Source organism: Phyllostomus discolor, chromosome 1 (genome assembly GCF_004126475.2).
Source record: "Phyllostomus discolor isolate MPI-MPIP mPhyDis1 chromosome 1, mPhyDis1.pri.v3, whole genome shotgun sequence".
In the NCBI taxonomy this organism is placed as follows: Eukaryota; Metazoa; Chordata; class Mammalia; order Chiroptera; family Phyllostomidae; genus Phyllostomus; species Phyllostomus discolor.
This window is the reverse complement of record NC_040903.2, coordinates 214,952,521-214,977,482: the sequence shown is the minus strand read 5'-3', so window position 1 is coordinate 214,977,482 and position 24,962 is coordinate 214,952,521. Positions and strand designations below refer to the sequence as shown.

Sequence of the window (24,962 nt, the reverse complement as noted above, 5' to 3'; positions counted from 1 at the left end):
TTAAAAACCTCTATGCCTGGAAATCATTGAATATAAATTTTCAGCCACATGCCTTGCACAACTTAACACAAGAGGAATTCTATCACAAACATGCAGGAGGTGGCACTACTGTTTACATAAAAAAACACAAATTCAAATATGATTGATTATAAGTCAATTAAGGAAAGTATTCAACATTCAACTGAGGAATCTATTCAACCTACTGGAGAGGAAAACCCTTCCCACGGTGAAACTGTAAGGGATTCCAGTAGCCGGAGGAATACCAAACGCCCTTTATCTGCCTTACCACCTGGGGAGGGTCAAACACCACAGGGGCTCTGCTCTGGGTTCAATCTGAAGAGGGTCAACATTTCCATTCCGCTGAAGGCAGCATTACTAATTCAGGGGAGGCCCACATGTGATTAGCACGAAAATGAGAAAGCGCCAAAACTATCAGAATACACCCCTCCCATGCAAAGGTGATAAATTTCCCTAGAGAGTAAAATATTACAGAGCATGCATGAACACACTTGCTAATCTTTATTGCTCCAGCCAATACCTCTATTTGCAAACAGGTGTTAAATAGCTAGCAAAGTTCCCTTCAATCACAGTTACAATTGCAAAATAAATAGCTTGAGTTGTCAAAGCGTCTAGAATTCCAAATTATTCCAACTGCACTAGAGGCCAATTTTTAAAAACACACATTTCCCCCCTTTACAAACTTTTGGGGCTCTCTGATAGAGCAATACATTCAAGACATAAAAAAATTATGTTGCTAATTTTTGTGCATGAATTATCGCACATAATGCTCTGACAAAATATGCAGCGTGCTGTGAAAATCTTGTTCAACCTTGCTAAGTGAAATTGAAATCTTTCAGGCATGCAGGATTTTATATTTTTAAAAGATACCATACTGGTAGCTATTAATGTTTCCTTCCTGTTAAAAGAATTAAAATATATATATATATATATATATTTTAAAATGTATCACCCCGTAAGCAAAATACGTGGAAACACTTTTAAGGCAGGTCCACTTTGCCTGCCCATTCAGGTTGCATTGAACTGGGATGATTTCATCAAAGTGGACCTGAATGGATCCTGAGGGTCCAACCGCAACAAACACTGCGTGCATCCTCGCAGGCGCGTTTTGTTATTAAGTGATTTGTTTGCCGAGTTCTCCATCCAGACCCTTCCAAACAGATGCGAGTTTGGAAGCAGAACGCAACACGTCCCCGGAGCCGCGGGGTGGCCGGGCCTCACGCGCGCCGCCCGGCCGGTGCGCTCGCGCAGGAGGCGCCCGGGCCAGCCGGCCCCGCGCGCGCCGGCCGGAGCGGGGCGGGGGCGCGGCGAGCGCGGCCCGGCGCCCGCGGCCCAGCACAATGCGCCCCGGCGGCGGGAACCGCGCGCCCCTGCGCCGCAACTTTGCGCGGCCTCCCCGGCCGCCCCCGGCCTCGCCCCTCCGCCGCCCCCGCTGCGGCCCCCGCCCTCCCACCCGCCGCGGCTCACCGTTGCAGAACTGGAGCAACGAGGACGTGTCGTACAGGCTGCTGTAGCTCGAGAAACCGTCCTCCATACTGAGGCCGCCGGGCAGCGCCCGCTCCCCCGGCCCGGCTGCGCCGCCGCTCACCCCCACACTGAGCCGCCCGAGCCGCGGCCGGAGCTGGCGCTGGGGCCGGCCCTGCTGTGGCGGCCGCTGCCGTTACCAGGGCAACCCCGGGCCCGCCGCCGCCGCCGCCGCCGCCGAGCGAGCAGAGCCGTCTCTGCCCGCCAGGGGGCGCCCGAGGCGCAGACGTGGCCGGGCGGGGCCGCGGCGGGCGGGGCCGGGGGCGGAGTCGGGACGGGGGTCCGGTCTGCCGGGTCCCGGGCGAGGAAGGAGGGCGCGCCGCTGCTCCGCGGGCTGGGACACTGCGGGAGCCTCGGGGCCAGGCCGCCTCCTCCGGGAGGGCGAGGCGTTGGGAAGCCGAGACAACGGCCAGCGGGGCGGGCGGTGGCGACGCGGGTGGGGGCGGGGAACCCTACCACGGGCGTTGCACTCCCTGCTGACCCGGGCAACCCCTGCTGCGGGCGCCAAAGCCCGCGCTCCCCGGAGGCGCCGTCCCCGGGCTGGCCGGCTTCTCCAGGGACAAACACGGACAACTCGTGAGCCCAATTCAGCTGCCTTTCCACCCCAGAGCAGCTCCGCTTTTGGCCGCGTCCTGCGAGGCGGGCCCCGCTGTCCCTACGGTGTCCCGCGCAGCCGGGCCCGCCTCCAGGGAGAAGGAGTGGGGGCTCCTGACTCCTGGCCTCTTCGCTCACGAGCGGAAAAAGATGCGGCCTCCCACGTCCAAAAGCAGAAAGTCTGGGCATTTACAGGAGTTAAAACATCTGCTCAGTTCTCTCCCCCTCCCCCTGCCATCAGCGCCCGGGGTGCAGACTCGTTACACTGCACTCTAGTTGACTCGTTACATACACTGCACTCGAGTTGACTCGTTACACTGCACTCTAGCTAACTTGTTACAGGGCCCGAGGAAGTCAGGATTCATTGTGTCTCAGAGAGAAAGAGTTAGGACACAGTCCCACAGTAGCAGAAACACACAAGTCCGCCCGCGGGTTTGTAACTTTTCCAGTTCACACGCACACAGGCAAGGCGGACGGTATACATTCACTACCTGAAGCCCTAGGTAAAGGTGCTGCTGAACGAGTCAGAGTCCGCTGATTGGATGACCTGGCTGCACAAAAATATCTGAGTGGTTTCAAGTTGTGGTTACTCACTGGTGTGGGTTGAACACATTAAGGTGAGGTGAAGACCCAGTGAAAAGTTACTCTTGGGAAAGTCTGTGGGCCTCACTGGGGTCCAGAGACAGAGCAAGGCCCGTGTTTCCACCAGCAGAAGGCAGGGCCAGGCCCTGGGCTCTGTCGCTGTGTGTGGCATGTTTGGCTCATGTTTGGCCACGCCTGGCATCCGATGCTGAAGGCAGAGGGGGCGGAGGGAGCTCTTATCCCCATCCTGGTCGGGGAGACCGAGCACAGAAGACAAGAAGGGGTTAACAATCCGAAAGGTACCTGTGGGAGGCTGCCGCGCCACAAGTGCTGTGGTTGGACTGGGACCTGGTGTTTGAAGGACAGTGGGAAGGGCAGTGTTAGTGGTCCCGGAGGAAAGGTGCAGGGCCTGCTGACAGGCGAACGGGCTGATCTGATGTGACTGGACAGCTCAAGTTGCAGACGCTGGGAAGTAAGAGTGGGCAGAGGGAACGGGAGCAGGAGGAGACCTGGCAGGAGATGGAGGGAGGCAGGAGGTGGGCCCGCAGGTAAACGGCTGGTGGGCGCACTGCTGGGGAGATGAGTCTGAGTGCAGACTGGCCTGCGGGGGCCAGGGCCCAGGGCCGGAGCAGCCTCCGGTGTCTGCATGGCTCCGGAGATGGGCGCTGAGGTACAGACAGTCCAAAGGAGAATGAAGCACGGACCGGAGGACCACGGAGCTGGACAGTCAGAAAGGCCGAGAGGGACAGCACACCTCCCGTTAGAAATGCCCTGTGGCTACTGGAGGTGGAAGGCGGGGCTCTGGCCGGTGCAAGAACTGGGGTTTGGGATCTGCTGGCGAGGAGGTGACAAATGCACTGCCTGTGGGGGGATGGAGGGTCAGACAGGAGCTGGGCAGAGCCTTGAGGAGAGGAGAGAGGAGGCTGGAAGGCAGGGTCAGAGGGGGATGCATGAACACCAGCCTGGAGTATCATCTCATTACACCACGAGTGCAAAAAGCTGCGAGGAGCCTTGTCGCAGACCAGCTGAGGAGGACGAGCCCGGGAAAAGGCCCTCCCCACCGGTGGCCGAGGGCCTGCAGGTGACCTGGAGCATCACCTGCCACAGGAGCAGGGCTGCTGGGCAGGAAAAGGGGAGCATGTGCACCTGCATTCAAGAACCCTGGCAGCCCTGGCTGCTGTGGTTTAGTGGTCTGAGTGCTGGCCCACAAACCAAAGGGTCACCTGTTCGAATCCCGGTCAGGACTGATGTTTCTCTCCCTCTCCTCCCCTCTCTCTAAAAATAAATATATATATTTTTAAAAATAAAGTACTCTGGCAGGAAAGGGAAATGGGGCCAAACGTAGAGGGCAGGGGTGCCAGAGGGTCCCATAAAGTCTCCCCCAAAGTGCTGACGGACCCTGTGCATCTCTAAGGCAAGAGGCAGGTGCTGTGGAGAAGAGCCTTTGAAAGGTGAAACTTAACACATGTGCGCATTTGACCTTTACCCTTTTCTGCTTTTTCTCACTCCCCATCCTCCCCCCTTCTAGTCCAATCTTTACTCTCTCTTTCTGCTCTGCTTTGTGGTTTGTGCATCAGGGTACCTTGGATAATTGACATAAAAAGCTGAAGTATGGCATCTTGAACTTGGGAAGGAAATGATAACTGTGAATAAATGCTTAAAAGATGGCTCTCTTGCCCTAGCCAGTGTGGCTCAGTTGGTTGGAGCGTCATCCCACACACCAAAAGGTTGGGGGTTCAATTCCCAGCCACGGCACATGCCTAGGTTGTGGGTTCCATCCCAGTCCAGGTGAGTATGGGAGGCAACCAACTGATCAGTGTTTCTCTGTCATATCAATGTTTCTCTCCCTTCCTCTCTCTTTAAAATCAATAAACATTTTAAAAAGATAGTTCTCTTTAAGAATGGTAGCATTCTTGATTTATAATATTAAAAGTATGATATTTGGTAGCCCAAACTAAAAACAAACAAACAAAAAAAGGCTAGGGAATAAAAATTCAGAAGAGGGACAGGGGAAAAATTGAGCTGGAGATTTTCTTAGATGATTTTGCTTCCACTGGAGCAAAGTTACAAATAGCAATTAAGAACGCAGTCCACTTGCTTTGCTACGATGAAGGTCATTATTAGTCTCTCAACCTAGAGTACTAAACAACCATGCTTCCCCAACAATAGTAAAAACGTACTCTAAAAACAGCAAGTGTAGTGTAATGACAAGGACAGGCGTGTTAAGTCAATGAGGTGTCATACACGCAGCACTGAGAAAGGGTCTACGGAGAATATTCAAGGAAAATCTCTGAAAACTTAATTAGTAACATGAGATTGTGAGCCCAAACATTTTTAACAGACTGTTATTTCACGCCGTTTTGAGACAGTTTACGGCCCGAGTCTGAAGAACGTTGTCATCGTGATACGTGATGTGGGCACACCCGAGGACAGTGTAAGCACCACGTCCGTGTGTTCACAGCACGCTCGCACGGCCTGTGAGGGGGAGACAGGAACGTGGCCGTCCTGTCGCCTTCGTTCATCGAGAAGTAATAAGATTCCGCAGAATCGCGATCATCTATTGTCTGCTTCAAGATTCCTCCAGAAGCAGTTGCACGGTGCCAGGCAGCAGGCTTGGGCCTGGGTACAGCTCCCTTCAAAAGTCACATCAGCGCTCGAAAAATGAAATAGAAAATCCCTCTCTGGGACCGTTCCCAAAGGAATGGAAGGGAGGGTCTCGAAGATGATCTTTGTGCGCCGGTGCTCATGGCAGCGCTGTTCACAAGGGGCAAAATGTGAAAACCACCCGAGTGCCCGTGGACAGGTGCACGGAGAAGCGGAACATGCTCCGTCCGGACGACAGCAGACTCTTCAGTCTTCAGAAGGAAGGAACCCGACTCCTTCCGCAACCCGGGCCGGCCTCGGGGACCTGGTGCCGCATGAAATGAGCCAGTCGCAGAATGACAGTATTGTCTGATTCTGCTTCTGTGCGGTCCCCAGAGCAGTCAGATTCACAGGGATGGGAAGTAGAATGGTGGCTGCCAGGGGCCCGGGGTGGGGCAGTGAACAGGGACAGAGTTTCCATCCGGGATATTGAAAAAGTGCTGGCAATGGTGGTGGTGATGGTGGCACAACCATGTTGTAACCGTGCTTGTAACTGTACTTGATGCCTCTGGGCCGCACGCTCAGAAAGGGCTGAAATGGCGAACCCTGTGCTACCTGTATCTGACCGCGAGACAAGAGAAGAAACATGATAGGAAACGTGACCGTGTGCCAAGCACAGTGAGAGCGAGCATTCACCTTCCAGCACGGCTCTTTGCTCCAGATACCTGCCTGGGGGCTGAGCTGAGACATAATGTGTATACCCACCTCTGTAGGTCACGATGTCTAGGAGACATTCATGCGCACAGTAGTGTCACAAGTAAATGTAGCCTTACAAATCGTGGTGGGCGCTACGAACCAGAAGAGAGGGAGTCGGACGATACGGGAGCGTCTGAATTGGGCTGAGCAGGCAGAGGAGGAGGAGAGGTGCAGAGTGGCGGGGGCCAGGGGTACAGAAGGCCTGGGGGACGCCGGCTCATCCAAGGGACACAGGAGATGATCACCTGAGGGCTCTGGTTTTGCTCTGGGAGCAAAGGCAAGCGGCCCTTCCATGAGTATTATGGGTTACCCTGTGTCCCCCCCAACACACACACACACACACACACACACACTCCCATGTTGAAGTACTAAGCCCTGGTACTTCGGAATGTGATTTGGAGCTGGGAGGGGACCACGTTAAAATGAGGTCATCACGGTGCACCCTAATCCACGCTGGCTGGTGTCCATGTAAGAAGAAGAAGAATCTAGGGCACGCACACACACACACACACACACACACACACACACGGGAGGACCCTGTGAAGACACAGAGAGAAGACACCATCTACCAGCCACTAGAAAGGCCTGGACTAGTCTTTCCTTCACAGCCCTCCGAAGGAACCGTCCCTGCCGGCACCTTGACGCTGGACGCCAGCCTCTGGAGCTGGGGATGATACGTGCTTGCTGCTGAAGGCTCCCGGTTTATGGGACCTGGTCACAGCAGCCCTGGCACACTCACAGTGTCGCAGACTCAGGACACCATTCCATGCTGACATTAAAAGGTAACATACGCTTTCTCACGAGAAGACCACTACTCTGTGAAATGCGAGGTAGTCACAGGTTCTTAGATTCAACAGACAACACTAAGTCCCGAGGTCTCCAACCCGCCAGCCCATCCAGCCGCCCCCTCCTGCAGCGCCCCTGACAAATGCAGGGTCTTCTCAGGCCAGTGCAACGGCGAAGAGCTTGAGCAGTTACAGGATTGATGGTTACTTTTATCCCAAACTGCCCTTCCCAAAGCATCCCTCCTGGACCCCTCCCTCTTGCCTAGTTGATTTAGCCTTCCCCCCCATCCTGGTGCGGGCTTTCGCCTGTCCAGCCTGAGTCCTGTGTGGTCACTCCAGGGTTAACTTGCCCAAACAGGGCTTAACGAGGTCACTTCATTCTCTGTCGCCTACCCCACTTAGTGCAAATGCCTTGGCTCAGACCTCAACTCTGTGTTCCTGCTCAAATGCTGCCTTTGGCATCAGACGCGCTCCTGCCACACCGCGCGCTCAGCAGCTCCGCACGATGCTCAGACGTGCCCTACGCTCGGATGCTCTGGACCTGCGCCCGCGCCCCAGGCCCCAGGTGCCTGCCTTCCCTGGCCGCCGGCGTGGAAGCTGCTTCCGTCCCCGTGAACTTGGCGGCCTCCGCAGTCAGGAGCGAGGCTGCTGCTTGCTGCACTCCCACACCTGCTGGCGCTTCACTGTATCCATTATGTCAACCTTGTATCCACCCACCCCTGCCTGGTAGGAACCAGTGCGTGCGTGCGTGCGTGCGTGCGTGCGTGCGTGTCTCCCAGGATATTAGATGCCTCTAACGCATCATGCTCGACACAATGTTGAAAGTAGTTGGTGCTGAGTAAATGACAAGTGAATGCATGCATGCATGCATGCATGCACGAATTGTCTAGATAAAATCAGTCGCCCATAACATGCGATAGGCCTTCAGAAGCCTAGAGAGCGCCCATCTTCTCCGGGTAAAGTGCTCCATTTCTTCCCTACCCAGCGGGTGACAGTTTCTGGACCCCTCGTCTGCAGGGATGCCCACCGCACTGAAAAGAAACAGGGCTCTTTCCTCCTGATCCTGGCACTCAGAATCGAAGACCATAACCTCAGAGGGCTGACCTGGGTGACATTTCCCTTCTGATGCAGCTGAAGTTTCTATTGATTCTTTTTTTTTTTTTTTTTGAACAGTTGGGATACTTACTGTTGGTTCCTCTTGAACTTCCCGTCAATTAGAAAACCAATCAGTCTTTGCAAATGAACTACCGTTGGGCCTTCTCCATCCTGTAACTGAACTAATTGATTTTTTTTTAAACCTAAAGACAGACTTTATCTTTACGCCTGTTAAATGTCATCTTGTTGGTTTCGATCCATCCCGCTAGCCAATCAAAGTCTTTTAAACTCTTAAATCTGGCATCGAACCCATCAGCCTGTGACAGCAGCCAATGTGCCATAACGGATGCTCTAGCGTCTCCTTCCTCCCGTGATTGACAAACACATTAGCAGCGCCGGAGTGGGCGGGGCTCTGCGCACACCCTGCGCCGCCTCCCCAGCCTCGCCCGCCTCACCCAGCCTCACCCACCTCGCCCGCCTCACCCGCTGCACCTCTGTGGATCCGTTTGTCAATACTCTGAACACGTGTGTTCAACTAAACGTGAAATTGCCCCAATTGTGCATCCGCCCAGCCCGTGTTGCTCCGTGTCACCCACAGGGTGTGGAGAAGGCGCCTCCCCGGCGCTTCGTACACGCGGGGAAAGGAGGGAGCAACGTCGCCGTGGCTCCTGGCAAACAGCTTTCCTTCCAAGTCGCGCGCACACACCCGCTCTTCCAAGATCTGTTCCCATTTTCGCTCAGAACCAATATTAACATCGAACTTATCTTCTACATTTTCCAGAACGCCACTTTTTCTGCTTTTTGGGAAATCATGACATTTTTCCCTTCCCAATTTTCTGCGACTCCCATCTGGCCCAATGCGAGAGGGTTTGCTGGGGCCTCAGGAGCAGCGTGGCGGTAACTAGTCAGTCCCCGCGCGGACTCTCACTGTCTTGGGCTCCTGACAGCTTCTCATCCAGGCCGTTTCTTCAACTCCTTCCAGTTTTAAAATGAGTCTCCTTATTGGAGAAAAACAACGTCCTAAACAGGCAGACGGGTGTTCAGAGTCCTTCCCAGCCCCGTTCCTCGGCCCGGCCCACCCACGCTGCTTTCCACGCCTCAACCCCCCCCAGGACAGCCTGCCCCTGGGGCTCTGCTTGTGTGAGTCCCCTGCGGAAATGCCCTTGACTCAGTCTGTCTCAGCTCAGACCTCTCTGTCCTGCCATGTCCCCGCCCCCTCGGATTGCTCACGGCGGCCGGCACCTTTCACCTGTGCAAACCAGCCTGCCGCATGAAGCTGGCCTGGGGGCGGGCACCCTGGGGGCTTTGAGGCCAGGCCTCTGCTCCTCACCCTGTTCATTCAGCCTCTCCCACAGCAGCCACGCAGGGGGCTTCCCAGGGCTCTGCCTGGCCTCGCGCCTCGCTGGGAGCCCCGTCCCCGGCTGTGGGAGCCCAGCTACTCATGGCTCGTCTCACAAAGGGGACGCATCTGCCGCCAGATGCACCCAGGTCCCTGCCTGTGCACCTGTTGTCCCGGGAGGGCTGGTGGGGAGGTGGTGGGAAGCACTGGACCAGAAACCCTATTTGGTGAACACAGCCTCGCCGGAGACTCTCCTCCCGCACAGTCCCATGATCCCATCCCTAAACTGCCGACACTCTGAACGCATGAACGTCAGGGCCTCCCACAGCTAAGCTGGGAATGGTCCAAATGGACACGAAAACTCCTGATCATCTCAGAAGCCCGTGGCTTCCCCCCCAGTGGGTTATGCACTCAAAAGTGTCCTTAACGATTTGCATCTATCGAAAGAACTGACCCATGCAGAAATGTCTGAAACGAAAAATGAAAAGCCGTGTTCAGCAGAAGGCTCCTGAGGAGACTGTTACTCCTTACAGTGCGAGGTACTCGCAGGTTCTTGGGTTCAACAGAGAACACTGAGTCCCGAGGCCTCCAGCCCGCCAGCCCATCCAGCCGCCCCCTCCTGCAGCGCCCCTGACAAGTGCAGGTCCCTGGGGCCAGTGCAACAGTGAAGAGCTGGAGTTGTGAGAAAGATTGTGGGTTATTTTGATCCCAAACTGCCTTTTAAAATGTTCTCCCCCCCAAATTAAACAATAAAAATGTCGTCCCATTTAGGAAACTCGGCGTTTTCATGGTCTCTGGTCGTTTCACGGTCATTTTCATGGAGGCCAGCATGCAGCTGCCCCAGCAGCACGCAGACCTCCACCCCAGGCTCTCCGAGGCACGAGGTCGCTTCCAGGGGTTCATCTGCTCCATCGTGTTGCCTGCGAGGCGGCAGGCCGTTCCCGGCTGACCCCCGACCAACCACAAAGCGAACACATGGGTACTACTCAGCCCTGCGCCGGTGGGGGTGGCCCGGGGTGTGCCAGCTGCCCGAGTGACCACTAGCCAGCCGCCCGGGACTCCGACGGGTCCTGGTTTGGGTGACAAATCATGTGGCCATCCCAGCTGACACGGCAAGACCTAGAACCTACCCATATGGAACACTGAAAAGTGTGACTGAGATTCCTATGGGTATATTCAACATGCCATCCTAAGCGGCTTCACGGCATCACGGTTGTAAGAAATAGAGAGGAGGGCCGGGAATCTGAGTATTTGTCGGGAAAGTTCAGTAAAAGACCAGTTCGGAGGTTGGCCCTGCCCCTCCCCACTGCCCCCGTCACGGGCCCTTCCGTCCCTGTGGTGCAGGCACACAATGCTTCATTGTAACCAACAAGGCGTGGGGAGTCCTGGCTCCCACTCTCGCCTGTGGAGTCCGGATTCCAACCCTCCCACTGTTCAGGGCAGACTCAGGGTCTTCTGGTCAGAGGTCGCTCACTGGAGAGGCAATGCCCCACCCCCACCACCCGCGGCGTGAGCTCCCGCACTGTGTCCCCTTGTCATAGACGGTGCCTGGGTGCCCACCGTTCCCACACGCGTTCAAACACACCGAGTGCCCAGCCTGTGCTGGGGACAGGGGGCGCAGCCGAGGGGAGGGAGCACCAGCCCGAGGGTCTCACGGTCTAGGAGGGGGGCAAACCCACAGGAGCGATGCGCCGAAGCCCGCAGGAGGGACCAGGCACGCAGGGCCCTGTAAGGGGGGGCGGGGGAGCATGGCGGCCACCTGCCAGGCCTCTGCTCCAGCCCAGTCTCTGCCCCTGTCTCCGCCACGTGGGGACACGGTGGGAGGGCGGCTGTCTGCAAGCCAGGGAGCGAGCCCTCACCAGGAACCCCGTGCTGCCCTCCCGACCTCGGACTCCCAGCCCCCAGAACCACGAGAAATAAAAAGTTCTGATGCTGAAGTCCCCCCACCTGCGGCATTCTGTCAGGGTGGCCCGAGGTCGCTAACAGAGAAGTAGGTAGACCCCCCCCCCATCTCCTCTCTCTCCCTGCAGACGATCAGAAGGTTACTCTCTGAAACGGGTGAATGAGGGGGTTCCCTGCACACACGGATGCCAGGGGGGCCACCCTGAGCTGAGGACAAAGGACAGCCTCACACTGGATGGTGACACCTCGCCCAGCCCCTTCCCACCCGCAGCCCCCAGAACCCTCACTTCCAGTGCCCGCTCTGCAGGTGGGACTGTGCGGACCCTTCTTCGGGGAATATGACGAGCTCTTGGGGGGAACGACCCAGAGGTATGGAAGGTCAGGGGTCATGGGGACGTCCTCATGGTGACAGGTCTCTTCTGGGGACTCGGAGCTTGCAGGCAGTTATTGAATGCTCCTCGCCAAGATCTGAATGAAGCGCCAAGAATTTCTAAACATTTGGGAAAATGTAAAAGGAAAAAAGGGGGGGGTATGAGGAAACAGGGAACAGAAAGAAAACGATCATTGACGTCTCCAAAGGCTGAAGTTATTGCAGCCATAAAGCAAGCAGAAGATGCTAAAAGTAGATGATACAAAGAGTTTTTGGAAATTAAAAATATGACAGTAAAAATAAAATCTCCACGGAAGACTCTAAAGTAGAATTAAGGAAATTCCCCAGGACAACAGAACAAAAACACAAAGCAATAGAGAATGTAGAAGAAAGAAATTCAATAATCGTGCTGGGAAGTTCGATGTGTGAACGAGGAACAGGAATGCCACAAAGGGTTAGGGATTAGAACGGCACTGGGTTTCCGGGCAGCAATGAGAGGAACTAGAATAAGAAATGCAAAGAGTAAATTTTTGAGGGAAACTTTTTCAACCAATAATCACAGGCCCAGACAAACCAATCATTCAAGTGTGTGAGTAAAGATGTTTTTCAGTCCTGGCTGGAGTGCCTCAGTGGATTAAGCACGAGCCTGCAGACCAAAGGTTCAATGGTTCAATTCCCAGTCAGGGCGCATGCCTGGGTTGCAGGTCAAGTCCCCAGTGGGGGCCACATGAGAGGCACCCACACATTGATGTTCCTCTCCCTCTCTTTCTCCTTCCCTTCCTCTCGCTCTAAAAATAAAATAATTTTTAAAAAAAGATATTTTCACTCATGCAGGATCTCAACAACTTAGCTCCTGTGGGTCTCCTTTCTCAGAAAACTACTGCGGGATGTGCTCCACCAAAACAAAGGAGTTACCAAGAGAGAAAAAGACATGGGGTCCAGGCAATGAGGAATCAAACACAGGAGAGGGGTGAAAGGAATCCATCCCCAGGAAAACGGGAGGAGAGATTCCCAAGAAACCAGTTGTGCAACAAGCAGTAACAATTGTGCAAGTAGCCAGATTGCAACCCGCAGCAACAGGCTCTGGAGACATGCCCCCTAGAAGATGAAATTAAAAACTGTGAAAGGAGATGTGCACATTCGCCTGAGTATTTGGGGATGACATAGTGAGAGATACATAGAAAACAGAAGCCAGTTACTTGCTCCAGGAAAGCAACGAATTGTAGAAGAAAGGAAATTCAATTGCATCCTACATGGCTTAACCAGGAATAGTGTTTAATAGTCATAAACAATATAAATGTAATGATCAAATAAAAATTATGACCTAACTATAGTGGAAAGATGGGAGAAGGGTTTGCATGCATGGGTGTGTAGTGAATGATGCGAAGGACCATGAAGCCTTTGCCTTCCGTGGTAGGACATGAACAGAGAACAAACCCCAGAACCTGGGAAATCAGGAAGTATCAGCTTCCCCGTGTTATTTCAGGAGAGATAAAGGGGAACCAAAAGGAATGGGTAAGGTATTCGGAAGTGGCGGTTGCTTCTGGGAAGTGGGAATGTGGGGTTGGCACCCACTCCTCTTGTGGGGAAATGAGGGAAGGTAGCTCATTTTTTGGCATTAAGCCTTGTAGAACTACTTGATTTTTTTAAAATAATACATTTACATCAAATTTGAAATCATATGTGCATTTTAGTCTAACTCTTGAGCTTTAATTTGCTTATCTGTTCTTTAGCTGGTTCACTTGTTCATTCATTCATTAATTCATGCATTCAGTCATTTATTCCTGCACGCATGCATTCATTCATTCATTCATGCATTCGCGCATGCGTGCACACATTCTGTAGACATCTGCTCTGAACCCTTTTCGGAAGGTCGGGTCCTGGGCCAGGTGAAGACAGCCTCAGTTCCTGCCCCTAAATGTCCTTTCCTTTCAATACAAAATTTAAAAAATTAAAAAAAACGTCAAGGAGTTTAAAGATTCAGGTGCCTTTTTGCCTATGAGATAATGTTCCTGAAGAGCTCAAAATCCTATGTCTGTTCGTCAGTTGAAGCCTCGGGACAACGTGTGGCTGAAGCTTGTGATTTAAAGGGGTCTATGACAAATCTTCCAGGAAAAAAATGCCCCCATAAGACATCAACACTCATAGTTTCGTTTATTGGCCACTTTGGGGAGGAATAAACACGGCAGCAGGAAAGGTAGTTTGACTGAGCACAAAGTTACGGGTGACACGCCACTGTTTAGGAAGAGGGGAATTCATACATGGCCAATATTACCAATGACGACAAGTCAGAATTCATTGATACACCATACACTGAGATGTGGCCCTCAATCACATTATTATGTGCATTCTTAATGATGACATTTAATGATAAGAACTAATCACATCCAAAAAACGGGCCAGTAAGTGTTAGTGACGCATCATTGGTATTCTGCGTGAATAAATTCCACGAGATTTTACATTTCTAACAGACAGAATTGCTTCCTTCTAGCTCCATCTATAGGGGCGCGGAGGAGAACCTCTGGCCTGTATTTACAGTACGAACAGCTGTGCGACCTGCTAGGATTTTGCCTTTGCCTGTGAGACCCTTCACGGCACCTCGGGAGAGCAGCAGGGGCACGTTCTGAAAAGAGAGCCTGAGTGTGGACACACCACGCGCTTCGGTTTGAAGAGCATGCGCATTAACTGGGCCGTGAAAATTGGCCGTGAAATGCTCTCTCCCCAATGGTACCTTGTGCGCCGTGACTATTTCTACTGTCCCGGGTGAATCTACAAAATGTTTTTCTTTAAATATTTTATGCATTTATTTTCAGAGAGAGGGGAAGGGAGGGAGATAGGGAGGGAGAGAAACATCAATGTGTGGTTGCCTCTTGCTCGCCCCCCACTGGGGACCTGGCCCGCAACCCAGGCCTGTGCCCCGACTGGGAATCAAACCGGTGACCCTTTGATTCTCAGGGCGGCACCCAGCCCACTGAGCCACAGAAACCAGGACGTGAATCTACACAACGTTTTATTCAAAGTCCTTGTTGCTATCCCAACATTGCCAGTATGTGGGTCATAGAAGAGGCTTATAAGTTATACCTGTGTACTAGGCACGCCTTTCAAATTGGAACAAAAATCATATTACGTAAAACACATTCCACCTACTCTGGTTCATCTCAAATGCCATTTTCTCAAATGCTACCTCCTCTGGGGACCTGCCCCTTCTCCCTCACCCCAGGCGACCCCCTTCCCTCCGTTCAGGTGAGCTCCAGCCCTTCCAGACCCTGCCTTGCCCCCCAGTGGGCTCTGCGCTCCCTGGCAACAGAGACCAGACCTCCCCGAGGCTCCGTGGTTAGCAGATGAATCGACTTGGAGACACAAATTCCTGTGACTTTTCAGGGAGGCTGCGATGCTCCGCCCGTGTCCGGGCCCTGTGCCAGCAAGCTGCGTGTCTAATAATATAAAATGTAAAGAGCAAGTCTGCGTGAGGAGGGGAACGGCCTCTTTCTTTTTTCTTTTCTTTTCTGTTCTTTTCTTTTCTTTTTCCTTTTTTTTGGGGGCAGGGGCGGGTGCAGATTTTGCAATCAGAAAAGCTCCTTATGATCACCGGACTGGCTTCCATTTGGAGCTAACGAGTCAAGTGCGTTTCTGGCTCTTTAACTAAGGTTAAATTTAGCTCATCGTCTCGCTTAAAGTCAAGCTGTCAGTAGGATTTGCAATTAAAATGTTCACTCTCAACTTTCCTTCCCATTCAGGGGACGTTCGCAATGCACCCCGCTTCCAGCCCTTCCTCCTCCCTGCAGCTTCTCCCCGATGCCAGGGGCCCCGTGCACACAGCAAGATGACTCCTTACCTCTGGGTTCCCGGGTCACCCCTAAGCACGATGACACCTCCGGATCGCCCCCCACAGGCAGGCAGGGCATGAACCCACGGCTGCGAATCAGCCCTCAGGTCCAGCAGCTGAACGCCTGTTGTGCACCAGGCCCCCAAGGGGCTGTGAAAAATGTGCAACAACCTAGCGACCAGGGCCGACGCCGGGGGGCCTGGGACGTGGGGAGGTCCGGGGGTCCCAGAAGAGGAGAAAAGGGTGCCCTCAAGGGAGGATTGGGGGCGGGGCCACATTACAGAAATACCAAGCACCACAAAAATATCCTTTAACGATCGCCGCGGCCAAGCCCGGGTGTGCCAGCTGACTCTGGGCCCCTCCAGGCCCCCACAATGCCTAAGGACCTCATGGGGAGGGGTGCAGCTGTGGGCACGTGCAAAGGTTACCAGGTCACCTGCACAGCTGTCTCGGGTGACCAGGGCCGTGGAGAGCCAGGAGAAGAGCCCCTGCCCTAGGATCTCACCTCCAAGCCTCCCGGTCTCTGCTCGGACCTGGGCTTCAGTCCTCCCGCCTGCCTCCCCCTGAGCCTGCAAAGGGCTCTTCCCGCCCCCCTCCCACTGTGGATCGGAGGCCCGACTGCAAGGCCCAGCACCCCAGCCCCGCCGCGGGACGGCCTCGGGGTGGGGGTGGGGACGATGCTCACCCAGTGTGCGTCGGGCAGAGGGAAGTCACCAGGCCACGTCCTCCCTGGGTGAGCCGCCCGCTGCCCCTCCTCCCAGGAGACCTGGGGCGGCAGAGACGGGCCTCAGGAGCCTCGGGAGCCCAGGGTTGGCATCCGACTCCTTTCGTGGCCATCAAGCGAGCGGGGCTGGCGGCTGCCCAGAGGACGGGCAGCCTCCATGACGCCGCACGGATGTGCCTCAGGCTCCAGCGCTCCGGAGCAGAGCCGGCCTGAGCCGGGGGCAGCGCCCACCTCGCCTGGCTGGGTCCCTGCCCATCCACACTCCGTGCTCAGCCACGAGCCCCTGCGTATGCGATGGCAGCAAGTAGGGCAGAGGAGGCCTGCTCGGGGACTTAGTGAAATGAGCTCAGCGGCCCTGGAGCGGCTCCGGAGCCGGGAGGGGACCTGCAACCCAATGTTTGCATCTTTGCCATCAGAGCGCCTTGGAATTTCGGAGGAACGTTACCTGTGGGAAAGCTGGGAAACATTTTCTCTCCCCTAGGTGTGTAGCCTTGGGCAAATGTCCACCCCTCTCCGGGTCCAACAGGTGTCCTTCCAGCCCTGGCCCCCCGAGGCCCTGCTGGGTGGAGGGTCCCAGCACCCGTCCGTAGGGCGCTGAGGACGACGTTTGTCACGGCACAAAGTGAGCTTAACTCTAGGGCTTTGCAGAGCTCTGAGGTCGTCCACCTGACATTTTCATAGCCTTTCTTTCGTGAAGTGGTGGCCGGACTAGATGGTCACTGTGGTTACATGTCCGTAGTTAGCAGAATAAAAAGCTGGCAGCCGTACCCTGCTGTGCTGGAGGGCTCAGGGACGTGTGACAGCCCCTGGCTCACGTTCAGCAGCCCGGCCTGGACCCTGAAGGACTCTCGCTTGGGCTTTGGTCACTGTAGGACCCAGAGGGGTGGCGTGGGGGAGCGGACACAGATGTACACTCCGTCTGTGGGGACAGCACTGTGAGCACCGGGTCCCAGCATGCTCAGGGCCCAAAGCCTTCCACACCTCGGGCGGGGGAGGGAGAGCTCTCGCATGTGTCTTCCCAGCGGGCTGACAGGCAGAGCCCCTGCTCCCCGTCCACCAGCCAGTGGGGCGCCACGGGGCAGACTGTGGAGTGTGGCCCCCGCACGGGTCATGGAATCAAGTTCGCAGGAGACCGGGACCAGCGTCTTAAACAAGGAACACTGTGGGGCAGGGCAGGCTGCTTCGGGGGACGGCCCCCGTAGTTACAGACGAGGGTCTGTATTCACCGTGAACCTTCTGTTTCAGATACACGTGTGTGTTCAAATGTGTACATTCAAAGACATTTATAATACATATAGTCCTTCTGTGTGGAGGAGGAAATGCTCCAGAAGTCAACCCTCCAGCAGGCAAACTGCAGGCAGAATAGCCACAAACCAGCCCTGGCTGGTGTAGCTCAGTGGATGGAGCGCGGGCTGGGAACCAAAGTGTCCAAGTTCGATTCCCATGAGGGCACATGCCTGGGTTGCAGGCCACGGCCCCCAGCAACCGCACATTGATGTTTCTCTCTCTCTCTCTCTCTCTTTCTCTCTCCCTTCCCTCTCTAAAAAATAAAGAAATAAAATCTTTTTTTTTAAAAGAAAGAAATGTAAAAAAAAAAGAAAGAAAAGAATAGCCGCAGACTAAAGCAGGTGGGTTTGGGAGCGACAGCGAACCTGGGAGAACCAGCCCACCTGGGGCGAGTGTCTCATTTCTGTGGCCTCGCCCTAAGGACAGCCACACCTGTGGTGAGGGCCCACGGGGGCTCAGTGCCATAGGAGGCTTATTGTCCTCTGGACAAGACCCGGAGGAGGAGCCATGGACCGCCGGGGAAGCTGGAGAGTGGGAAGGAGCCTGGAGAAGGAGAGAGACGGGGGAGGGGAGCCCCAGATTCTGTGTGCACCACAGTGCCTCGGAGTCTGAAGTTCAAGGCGAGCCAAGTGAATCGCCTACCAAGACAGAAATAGCAACCCCCTTCACAGCAATATCGCAGAATCCAGTCTCCACGACGGGACGCTCACAATGTCCAGGACATAACCCAGAATGACCCACCTGGAGACGGCCAGGAGAACGAAGCCCAGGCTCAAAGCTGAATAAATAAGTCAATCAACAGGTACCAACTCTAAGATGACTCAGATTTTGGAACTATTAAAGAAGAACTTTAAAGCAGCTATTATAACAATACTCAGTGAGGAAAGGAAAAATATGTCCAGATTAAGGATAGGACATCGCAGTTGAGAAATACACAATGTAAAAATGAATCAATCAGCAGAGTGATTCATAATAACCAAAAAGCAGAAACGATCCAAATGTCTGTCAACGAACAGGCGAGTAAGCAAAGCACGGTGGACTCATGGGGTGGAATATTATTCAATCATAAAAAGAATGAAATTCTGCCCCGGCTGGTGTAGCTCAGTGGATTGAGTGCGGGCTGTGAACCAAAGTGTCGCAGGTTCGATTCCCAGTCAGGGCACATGCCTGGGTTGCAGGCCACGGCCCCCAGCAACCTCACATTGATGTTTCTCTCTCTCTCTCTTTCTCCCTCCCTTCACTCTCTAGAAATAAATAAATACAATCTTTAAAAAAAAAAGAATGAAGTTCTGACATGTGCTCCAACACGGATGAACCTTGAACATGTTATGTTAAGTGAAAGAAGCTGGTCACAAAACACCACGCATCGTATGATTCCATTAGCAGAACACTTCCAGAACAGGAAACTCTGTGAAGGCGGGAAGCAGATTAGCAGCAGGCAGGATCTGGGAAGAAGGGGAAACGGGAACACTTGAGAGTGGGTATCGGGTTTCCTTGGGGAGCAATGAAATGTTTTAAAATTACATAGTGGTGGTTATTGCGCAACTTTGCGAGCATCCTGAAAACCACCGAGTTATACACTTAAAAATGACAAATGAGAAATTTAGAGCTGGAAACCACATTATCTAAAGCGAAAGCAATTCACTGAATGAACTCAGAATGAGAATGGAAATGACAGAAGGGGAAATTGAGAAAACTTGAAGAGAGATGAATACAACTTTTCTAGTTTGAAAAAAAGAGAGAGAGAAAAGATGGAATAGAATTAACAGAACCGTGGGGACGTCGTGTAAAACAGCATCAGAAACCTAGAAGTGCCAGAAGAGAGAAAAGGGAAAATGGGGCAGGAAAAGCATTTAAAGAAACACTAGCTGAAAACTTCCCATATGTGGAGAAAAACATAAATTAGAGTCCCAAGAAGCTCAGCAAAATTGGAATAAGATACATGGAGAAAACTACACCTTGGGCACATTGTAGTCAGACTACTGAAAACCAAAGAGAAGGACAAAAATCTTAAAACCAGACAGAGGCCCCAGCCAGCTGGGTATTGTCCCACAAATTGAAAGGTCGCTGGTTTAGCCCTGGCTGGTGTAGCTCAGTGGACTGACCGCGGGCTGGGAACCAAAGTGTCCCAGGTTCAATTCCCAGCCAGGGTACATTCCTGGGTTGCAGGCCATAACCCCCAGCAACCGCACATTGATGTTTCTCTCTCTCTCTCTCTCTCTCTCTCCCTCCCTCCCTCCCTTCCCTCTCTAAAAATAAATAAATAAAATATTAAAAAAAAAAAAGAAAGGTCGCTGGTTCGATTCCCAGGCAGGGTGCATGCCTGGGTTGTGGGCCAGATCCCCAGTTGGGAGTACATGAGAGACAACCGATCAATGTTTCTTTCGCACGTTGATGTTTCTCTCTCTCTCTCTCTTTCTTCCTCCCTTCCCCTCTCTCTCAAATAAATAAATAAAATCTTTTTTAAAAAGACAGAGAAAATTATACATTACGTACTGTGGACATTTCATCAGAAACCACAGAGGTCAGAGCATAGTGTACCAACATCTTTAAAGTATTGAAAGAAAAAAATATGGCCAACTCAGAATTCTGTACCCAACAAAATTATCTTTCAAGAATGAAAATGAAATGCAGACATTCTGAAACACAGGAAACCTTGGCGATCCTTCGCCAGCAGACCCGCACTGTGAGACGTGCTGGAGGAAGTCCTGCCTCCTAGAGGAAGTAACGCTGGGGAGAAACTCGGGTCTTCATGAATGAACAAAGGGCATCAGAAACAGGAAATACTGGGGGAAATATACAAGACCATTTTTTCTCTTATTTAAAAAAATCACCTGTGACTGGAGCAAAAAGCACAACACTGTCTCGTGGGTCAAGGACAGCGGGAAGGAGGACACATGGGCCCACATGACCACCAAGTTCCTACGTGTCATTTACGTGGTGTGATACCGACTTTGAGAAACCAGTAACCACTAGGATGCGTATTATAATCCCTAGAGCAGCCGCTGGAAAAGCAAAGCAAGGGCATAAAGCCGGAAAGTCCACTGGTAAATGAAAATACCCCCCCCCCCCACCGCCAAAGGACAGGAAAGAGGAACAGAGGAATTAGAAATAGAAACAACAAACAGAAGACAAATAAATAAAACAACAGAGCCACATTCAGTGATGCCGAGGGTTATACTAAGTGTTAATGGGCTGGATAAACACTCCCAGTAGAAGGCAGAGGTTACTAGAGTGGAAAAAACAGTAAGAAATAACTCTATGCCGCCCGCAAAGACTCACTCTAAATATAAAGACACACGCAGGTGGACAGCGAACAGGCGGTGAAGACGGACCGGCACACAGTAGGCCCGCCAAGGTTGCAGCGAACGTACTGACGTCAGGTAACACGGACTTCAGACCAGAGAGTAGCACCAAGAGCGGAAAACAGATACTTCATAATGACAGAAGGGCCAATTCCTCAGGACGAAGTAAAAATAATAAATGCACATGTGCCAAATAGCACAGCCTCAAAACATACAAAACAAATACTGACAGCTTTACAGGGGAGAAATAGACAATTCCAGAATCATGCTTTTCTCTCCACAATGCATAGAACAGCGTAAGAAAAAAAAATCAGTGATGACAAAGAGGATGCCGTGATATCTTGACCTACTTGATATTGATACAGATGGGTTATAATGTAAAATACTGTATTTTTACTGTGACTCATTTTGTAAAAAGGTCTGAAAACTACTCTTCTAGGGCAAACGCAGAGGGCTGAACTCTAGACCTTGCAAAATTCAATGTCTAGTGGGCGAGACAGGTCATTATAATACCAGTGGAAACTGGTACACGGAAGAGAAAGAATTAACGTTTATTGAGTGTCTACTATGTGCTAGACTCCATGCCCAACCCCTTACACAGTTGCTTAATTCTCATCCAGCTGGTATTACCATCCTTGCTCTTCAGGCGGGGAAACTGAAGCCCACGGAGGCAAACTACCTGGGCTGGCGTCAGCCCAACTTGACCCAGCTCTGACTCCCACCAGACGACCACGGGAGGACAGAGAGGGGATAGCTCCTGTGCAGGGAAACGGGGAAGCACGGTGCCGGAACAGTAGGTGTGACTGGAACTGGGTGGGCGAGGAAGGAAGAGAAACAACGGTGTGAGCAAACATGTGTGGGGGGGGGCAGTGTGTGTGTGACACCCCCACCTAGTGTGTATGGGTGTCAGGGGCGGGAGCTTGGAGGCCGTGCGTGGGAGGGACTGGCGGGGCATGTGGCTGGAGGGGCTGAGGGCGAGGTGGAGTGCAGCTGAGCCTCACTTTGTGTTTCCAGGCGAAGCCAGAGAGATCCCGGCAGTAACGGGACCAGGAGGACTTGGGGTCTTGCTCACCGCCCCCTTCCTGGCTGGCTGGTCTGGGGGAGGCGGGCTGGGAGCTGTTCTCCCCACATTTAAATGGAGTGTCCCCCATGCAATGTCCTGAGAAAACCTGATCGTTAAAGGCAGGTGCGTGCAGAGGACGCTGCGACGCTTGTGCAAATGCTGACACACATACACACACATACACACACCCCATCCTTGGTCCAGACTGACGCACGAGAGGTTGGGGATGTGCAGACACTCACGTCCTGGCTGACTGGGTGTGCGACCCCAGGAGGCACGGCAACCCACAGACACAGCAGTCCAGAAAGCTTGGACTGCGTGCTAAATGCGAGGCTGGGGGTGGAGCAGAACCCCCCAGAGATGAGAGAGGCACTGGTCTCTCTGCCCACCGCCAGGAGGCCAAGGCTGCTGAGGCCTGGGGCCAGCGCTGAGCACCTGGGACGAGCCCGGAGCAGCTCGAGGGCTCTGACTCCCAAAGGGGCCGCCTTCTGGGCATGTTCCCACGCCTTCACCCACAGGTACCGCTGCAGGGCCCTGGGGCCAGAGCCACGCCCTTTCGGACGGTGTTTCCTGGCGGCACTGGAGGACCTGCAGGCGGAGTCTAGCGCCCCCACAGGTCAGTAGCGGCGGTGCCAGCTGCAGAGCGGCCCTTGCTTGGGCAGGCTGACACAGCCCGGCTCCCCAAGGGCCCAGCGCCGCCGCGAACCCCCGCCGCGAACCCCTGCCACGAACCCCTGCTTGGCCGATGTGCCAGAGTGATGCTGGATGCCGCTTCTCCGCTTCCCAGGCAAGTCTCAGGGGCAAATGCGAGTCTCCAGAGGCCGGCTGAGAAAGGGGGACCCGAAAGGCTTCCCCTCGGCGGGAGAGGGGTCTGCCATGCTTGACTGTCTTGACCCTGTGTCCAGACCACAAGCCAGTGCCAGCTGGGGTGCCCCCGGAGCCCTAAACTGCTGACAGAAAAGACACCAGCAGCACTGGGAGTCTTCAAAGGCATGACTCAGTTTCCCCATGGAACTGGCTGTTCCGGGGCGTGAGTGCTCTGTGCGCCCACGGGTGGAGTGCCAGGGTGTATGTGGTCATCCCCCCGCCCGGGGCCTGTTGGCCTTCTCTCCCCTCCTCCCCCGTCCACACTCCAGCCTCGTGGAATTACTGAGTTCCCTGAATCGCATCGAGTTGTCCTGTGTCTCTGTGCTTTTGCCCACGTTCCTCCGGCCACTCGGAAGGCTCTCCCTCTGTGGCTGTTCCTTCAGCTCCGTGGTCCTCACCCTCCAGCTGGGACATCACCCTCTGGGCCCCGATGGCTGCTGCCTGAAACTGTCCTTCCGTCCTCTGCGTCACCCTCCCCCCCGCCAACAGTCCATGCCTTGGGGAATCTCACTGACAGTGTGGCATTGTAACGGCCACATTCCTTGAGCTCCAAGACACACCTCTTCGCTTTTGAAGGTTTCTGAGATAAGGTGGACTCTCACACTTGATGCCCACCTTGAAGGCCAGGGCCCTTCTCCCTGTCTCCCACCCCCGGGAAAAGCTGCTGTGAAATTAAAGGCAGGTCCTAGAACCAGGCGACTGGGGCCCTTGCCTCGGGTTATCTGGGTGACCCCACAGCCTGGTGCACACCGGGCCTGGCAAGCATTGGCTGGATTTGAGTTTGAGTCCAGTTCAAGTTGTGTGCTCAGCAAAGCAGAGGGTTCAGGATAAACACAGTCGAGTCCTCGCCCTCCGGGAGGGCGCAGACGTGTGTGGAGGAGGGGCTGGGGAGGCCGTGAGGACAGCAGCCCACATGGTGGAGACAAAGCCCCCTGTCCCTTGCCCTGGGCTAAAGGGGTTTGTCATGTTTTCTGTCTGTGAGGTTTTTTTTGAAGGGCAGATAAAGTTTTATGATGTGTAAATGTCTTGCATTCTCTCAATCAATTCTACAGAGAACCTCTGTCCCCATTGCCCATTTCATTCTACAGAGACGGGAACTGAGGTCAGAAGAGCCTTTTTCCTGGTCCACAGGTAGAAAGTGCCAGAACCAGCTAGAAAGTGCAGCGTTATTCCCTGACCCCTGCCCTCTCTCCACGGGGGTCAGCCCTGCTCAGTGGAACCCAGCTCTCCCCTTCCAGACACGAACACACAACGCGGTCTCCAGCAGAAGTCGAATCCCTGGTCTGCGAAATAAGAATAAACCCTGAAGTTTCTCCCTACGCCTTCTTCTCACACAGTCGCCATGGCGATGGGAAAATATTATGCAGCGAAGGAATTATGGGAATATGAATCAGCAGAAGCCGCAAAAGGGCCTTTGGAAAACTGTGAGTCCCAGGGGACAGGCCTCCTTTTCAGAGTATCCTCTCCGGAATGATGGATTGCACTTTAGCTTCCTACGGAAACTCGGCGCGGCCAGCCCCGCTCCATTAGCGGCCGCCCCGCCGCCTCCCTGCCAGCCCCGGCCCTCCCTGTCCCGAGGAAAGCGGGGCCGTTTAGGAGCGCGGTCGCTGCTTGGCAACACGGGCTTGTGGGTATCTGCCGGCTTCCCTGGGCCCGAAACATGGCTGCTCGCCAAGTGGAACAAATGACCGGTGTGGATGCTGGTGGGCGGTTCACGGGGTCCAGCAGCATTTATTTCCACGGTGGGGAGGGAGCTCAGACGTGTTTTCCAGTCCGGGATGATGGCGCTCTTCACTGAGCACCGAGTCACGTTGGGAGGTAACGACCGGCTTATCCTGTTATTAGGAAGTGTCCCTGAAGCCGCTAGTGAATCTGTGTGGGATAAAAAAAAAAAAAATGGAAACGTAGACTGACCGTCGGATCCAGCAATTCCACTCCACTCCTGGCGGAGCAGCGAACACGGCTGAGAGCAGGGGCTCCCGTGGATGTTTGTCCGCCCGTGCTCATGGCAACGCTGTGTACGGCGCCGACGTGCAGAAACAAACGGCGTGTCCATGGAAAGATGGAGAGAGCGAGACCGAGGGTGGTCCGCCCACACAGCGGGGTGTTACTCCGGCTTCCAGAGGGAGGAAATTCTCACGCGGGCTACGACACCGTGGGTAGACCTCAAGGACGGTGTGCCAACTGAAATAAGCCAGTCACACACGGGGACAGACACTGTAGGCTCCCACCTGGGGGAGGCCCCTGGGGCGGTCAGACTCGGAGACAGAGAGTGGAGTGGTGGTGGGCCAGGGGCAGGGGAGAGGGCGTTTACCGGGGACAGAGCTGCTGGTGGGCCAGGT

General features: G+C 54.0%; 1 protein-coding gene across 4 annotated transcripts in view; it reads right to left on the bottom strand.

Annotated features, from left to right (window-relative positions):
- Positions 1–24,962, bottom strand: part of EML1 (EMAP like 1) — a 139,043-nt gene that overhangs the window by 97,703 nt on the left and 16,378 nt on the right. The window contains exon 1 of one of the 4 annotated variants that reach the window (XM_036013942.1): positions 1,486–1,685. The exons of 2 other annotated variants lie outside the window; for them this stretch is intronic. In XM_036013942.1, the coding sequence (XP_035869835.1) occupies positions 1,486–1,552 (67 nt within the window). In that variant the 5' untranslated portion in view covers positions 1,553–1,685. Of the gene's footprint in view, positions 1–1,485; positions 1,686–24,962 lie in introns of those variants that run through there. One more of the 4 variants, XM_028506485.2, reaches the window with a different exon arrangement.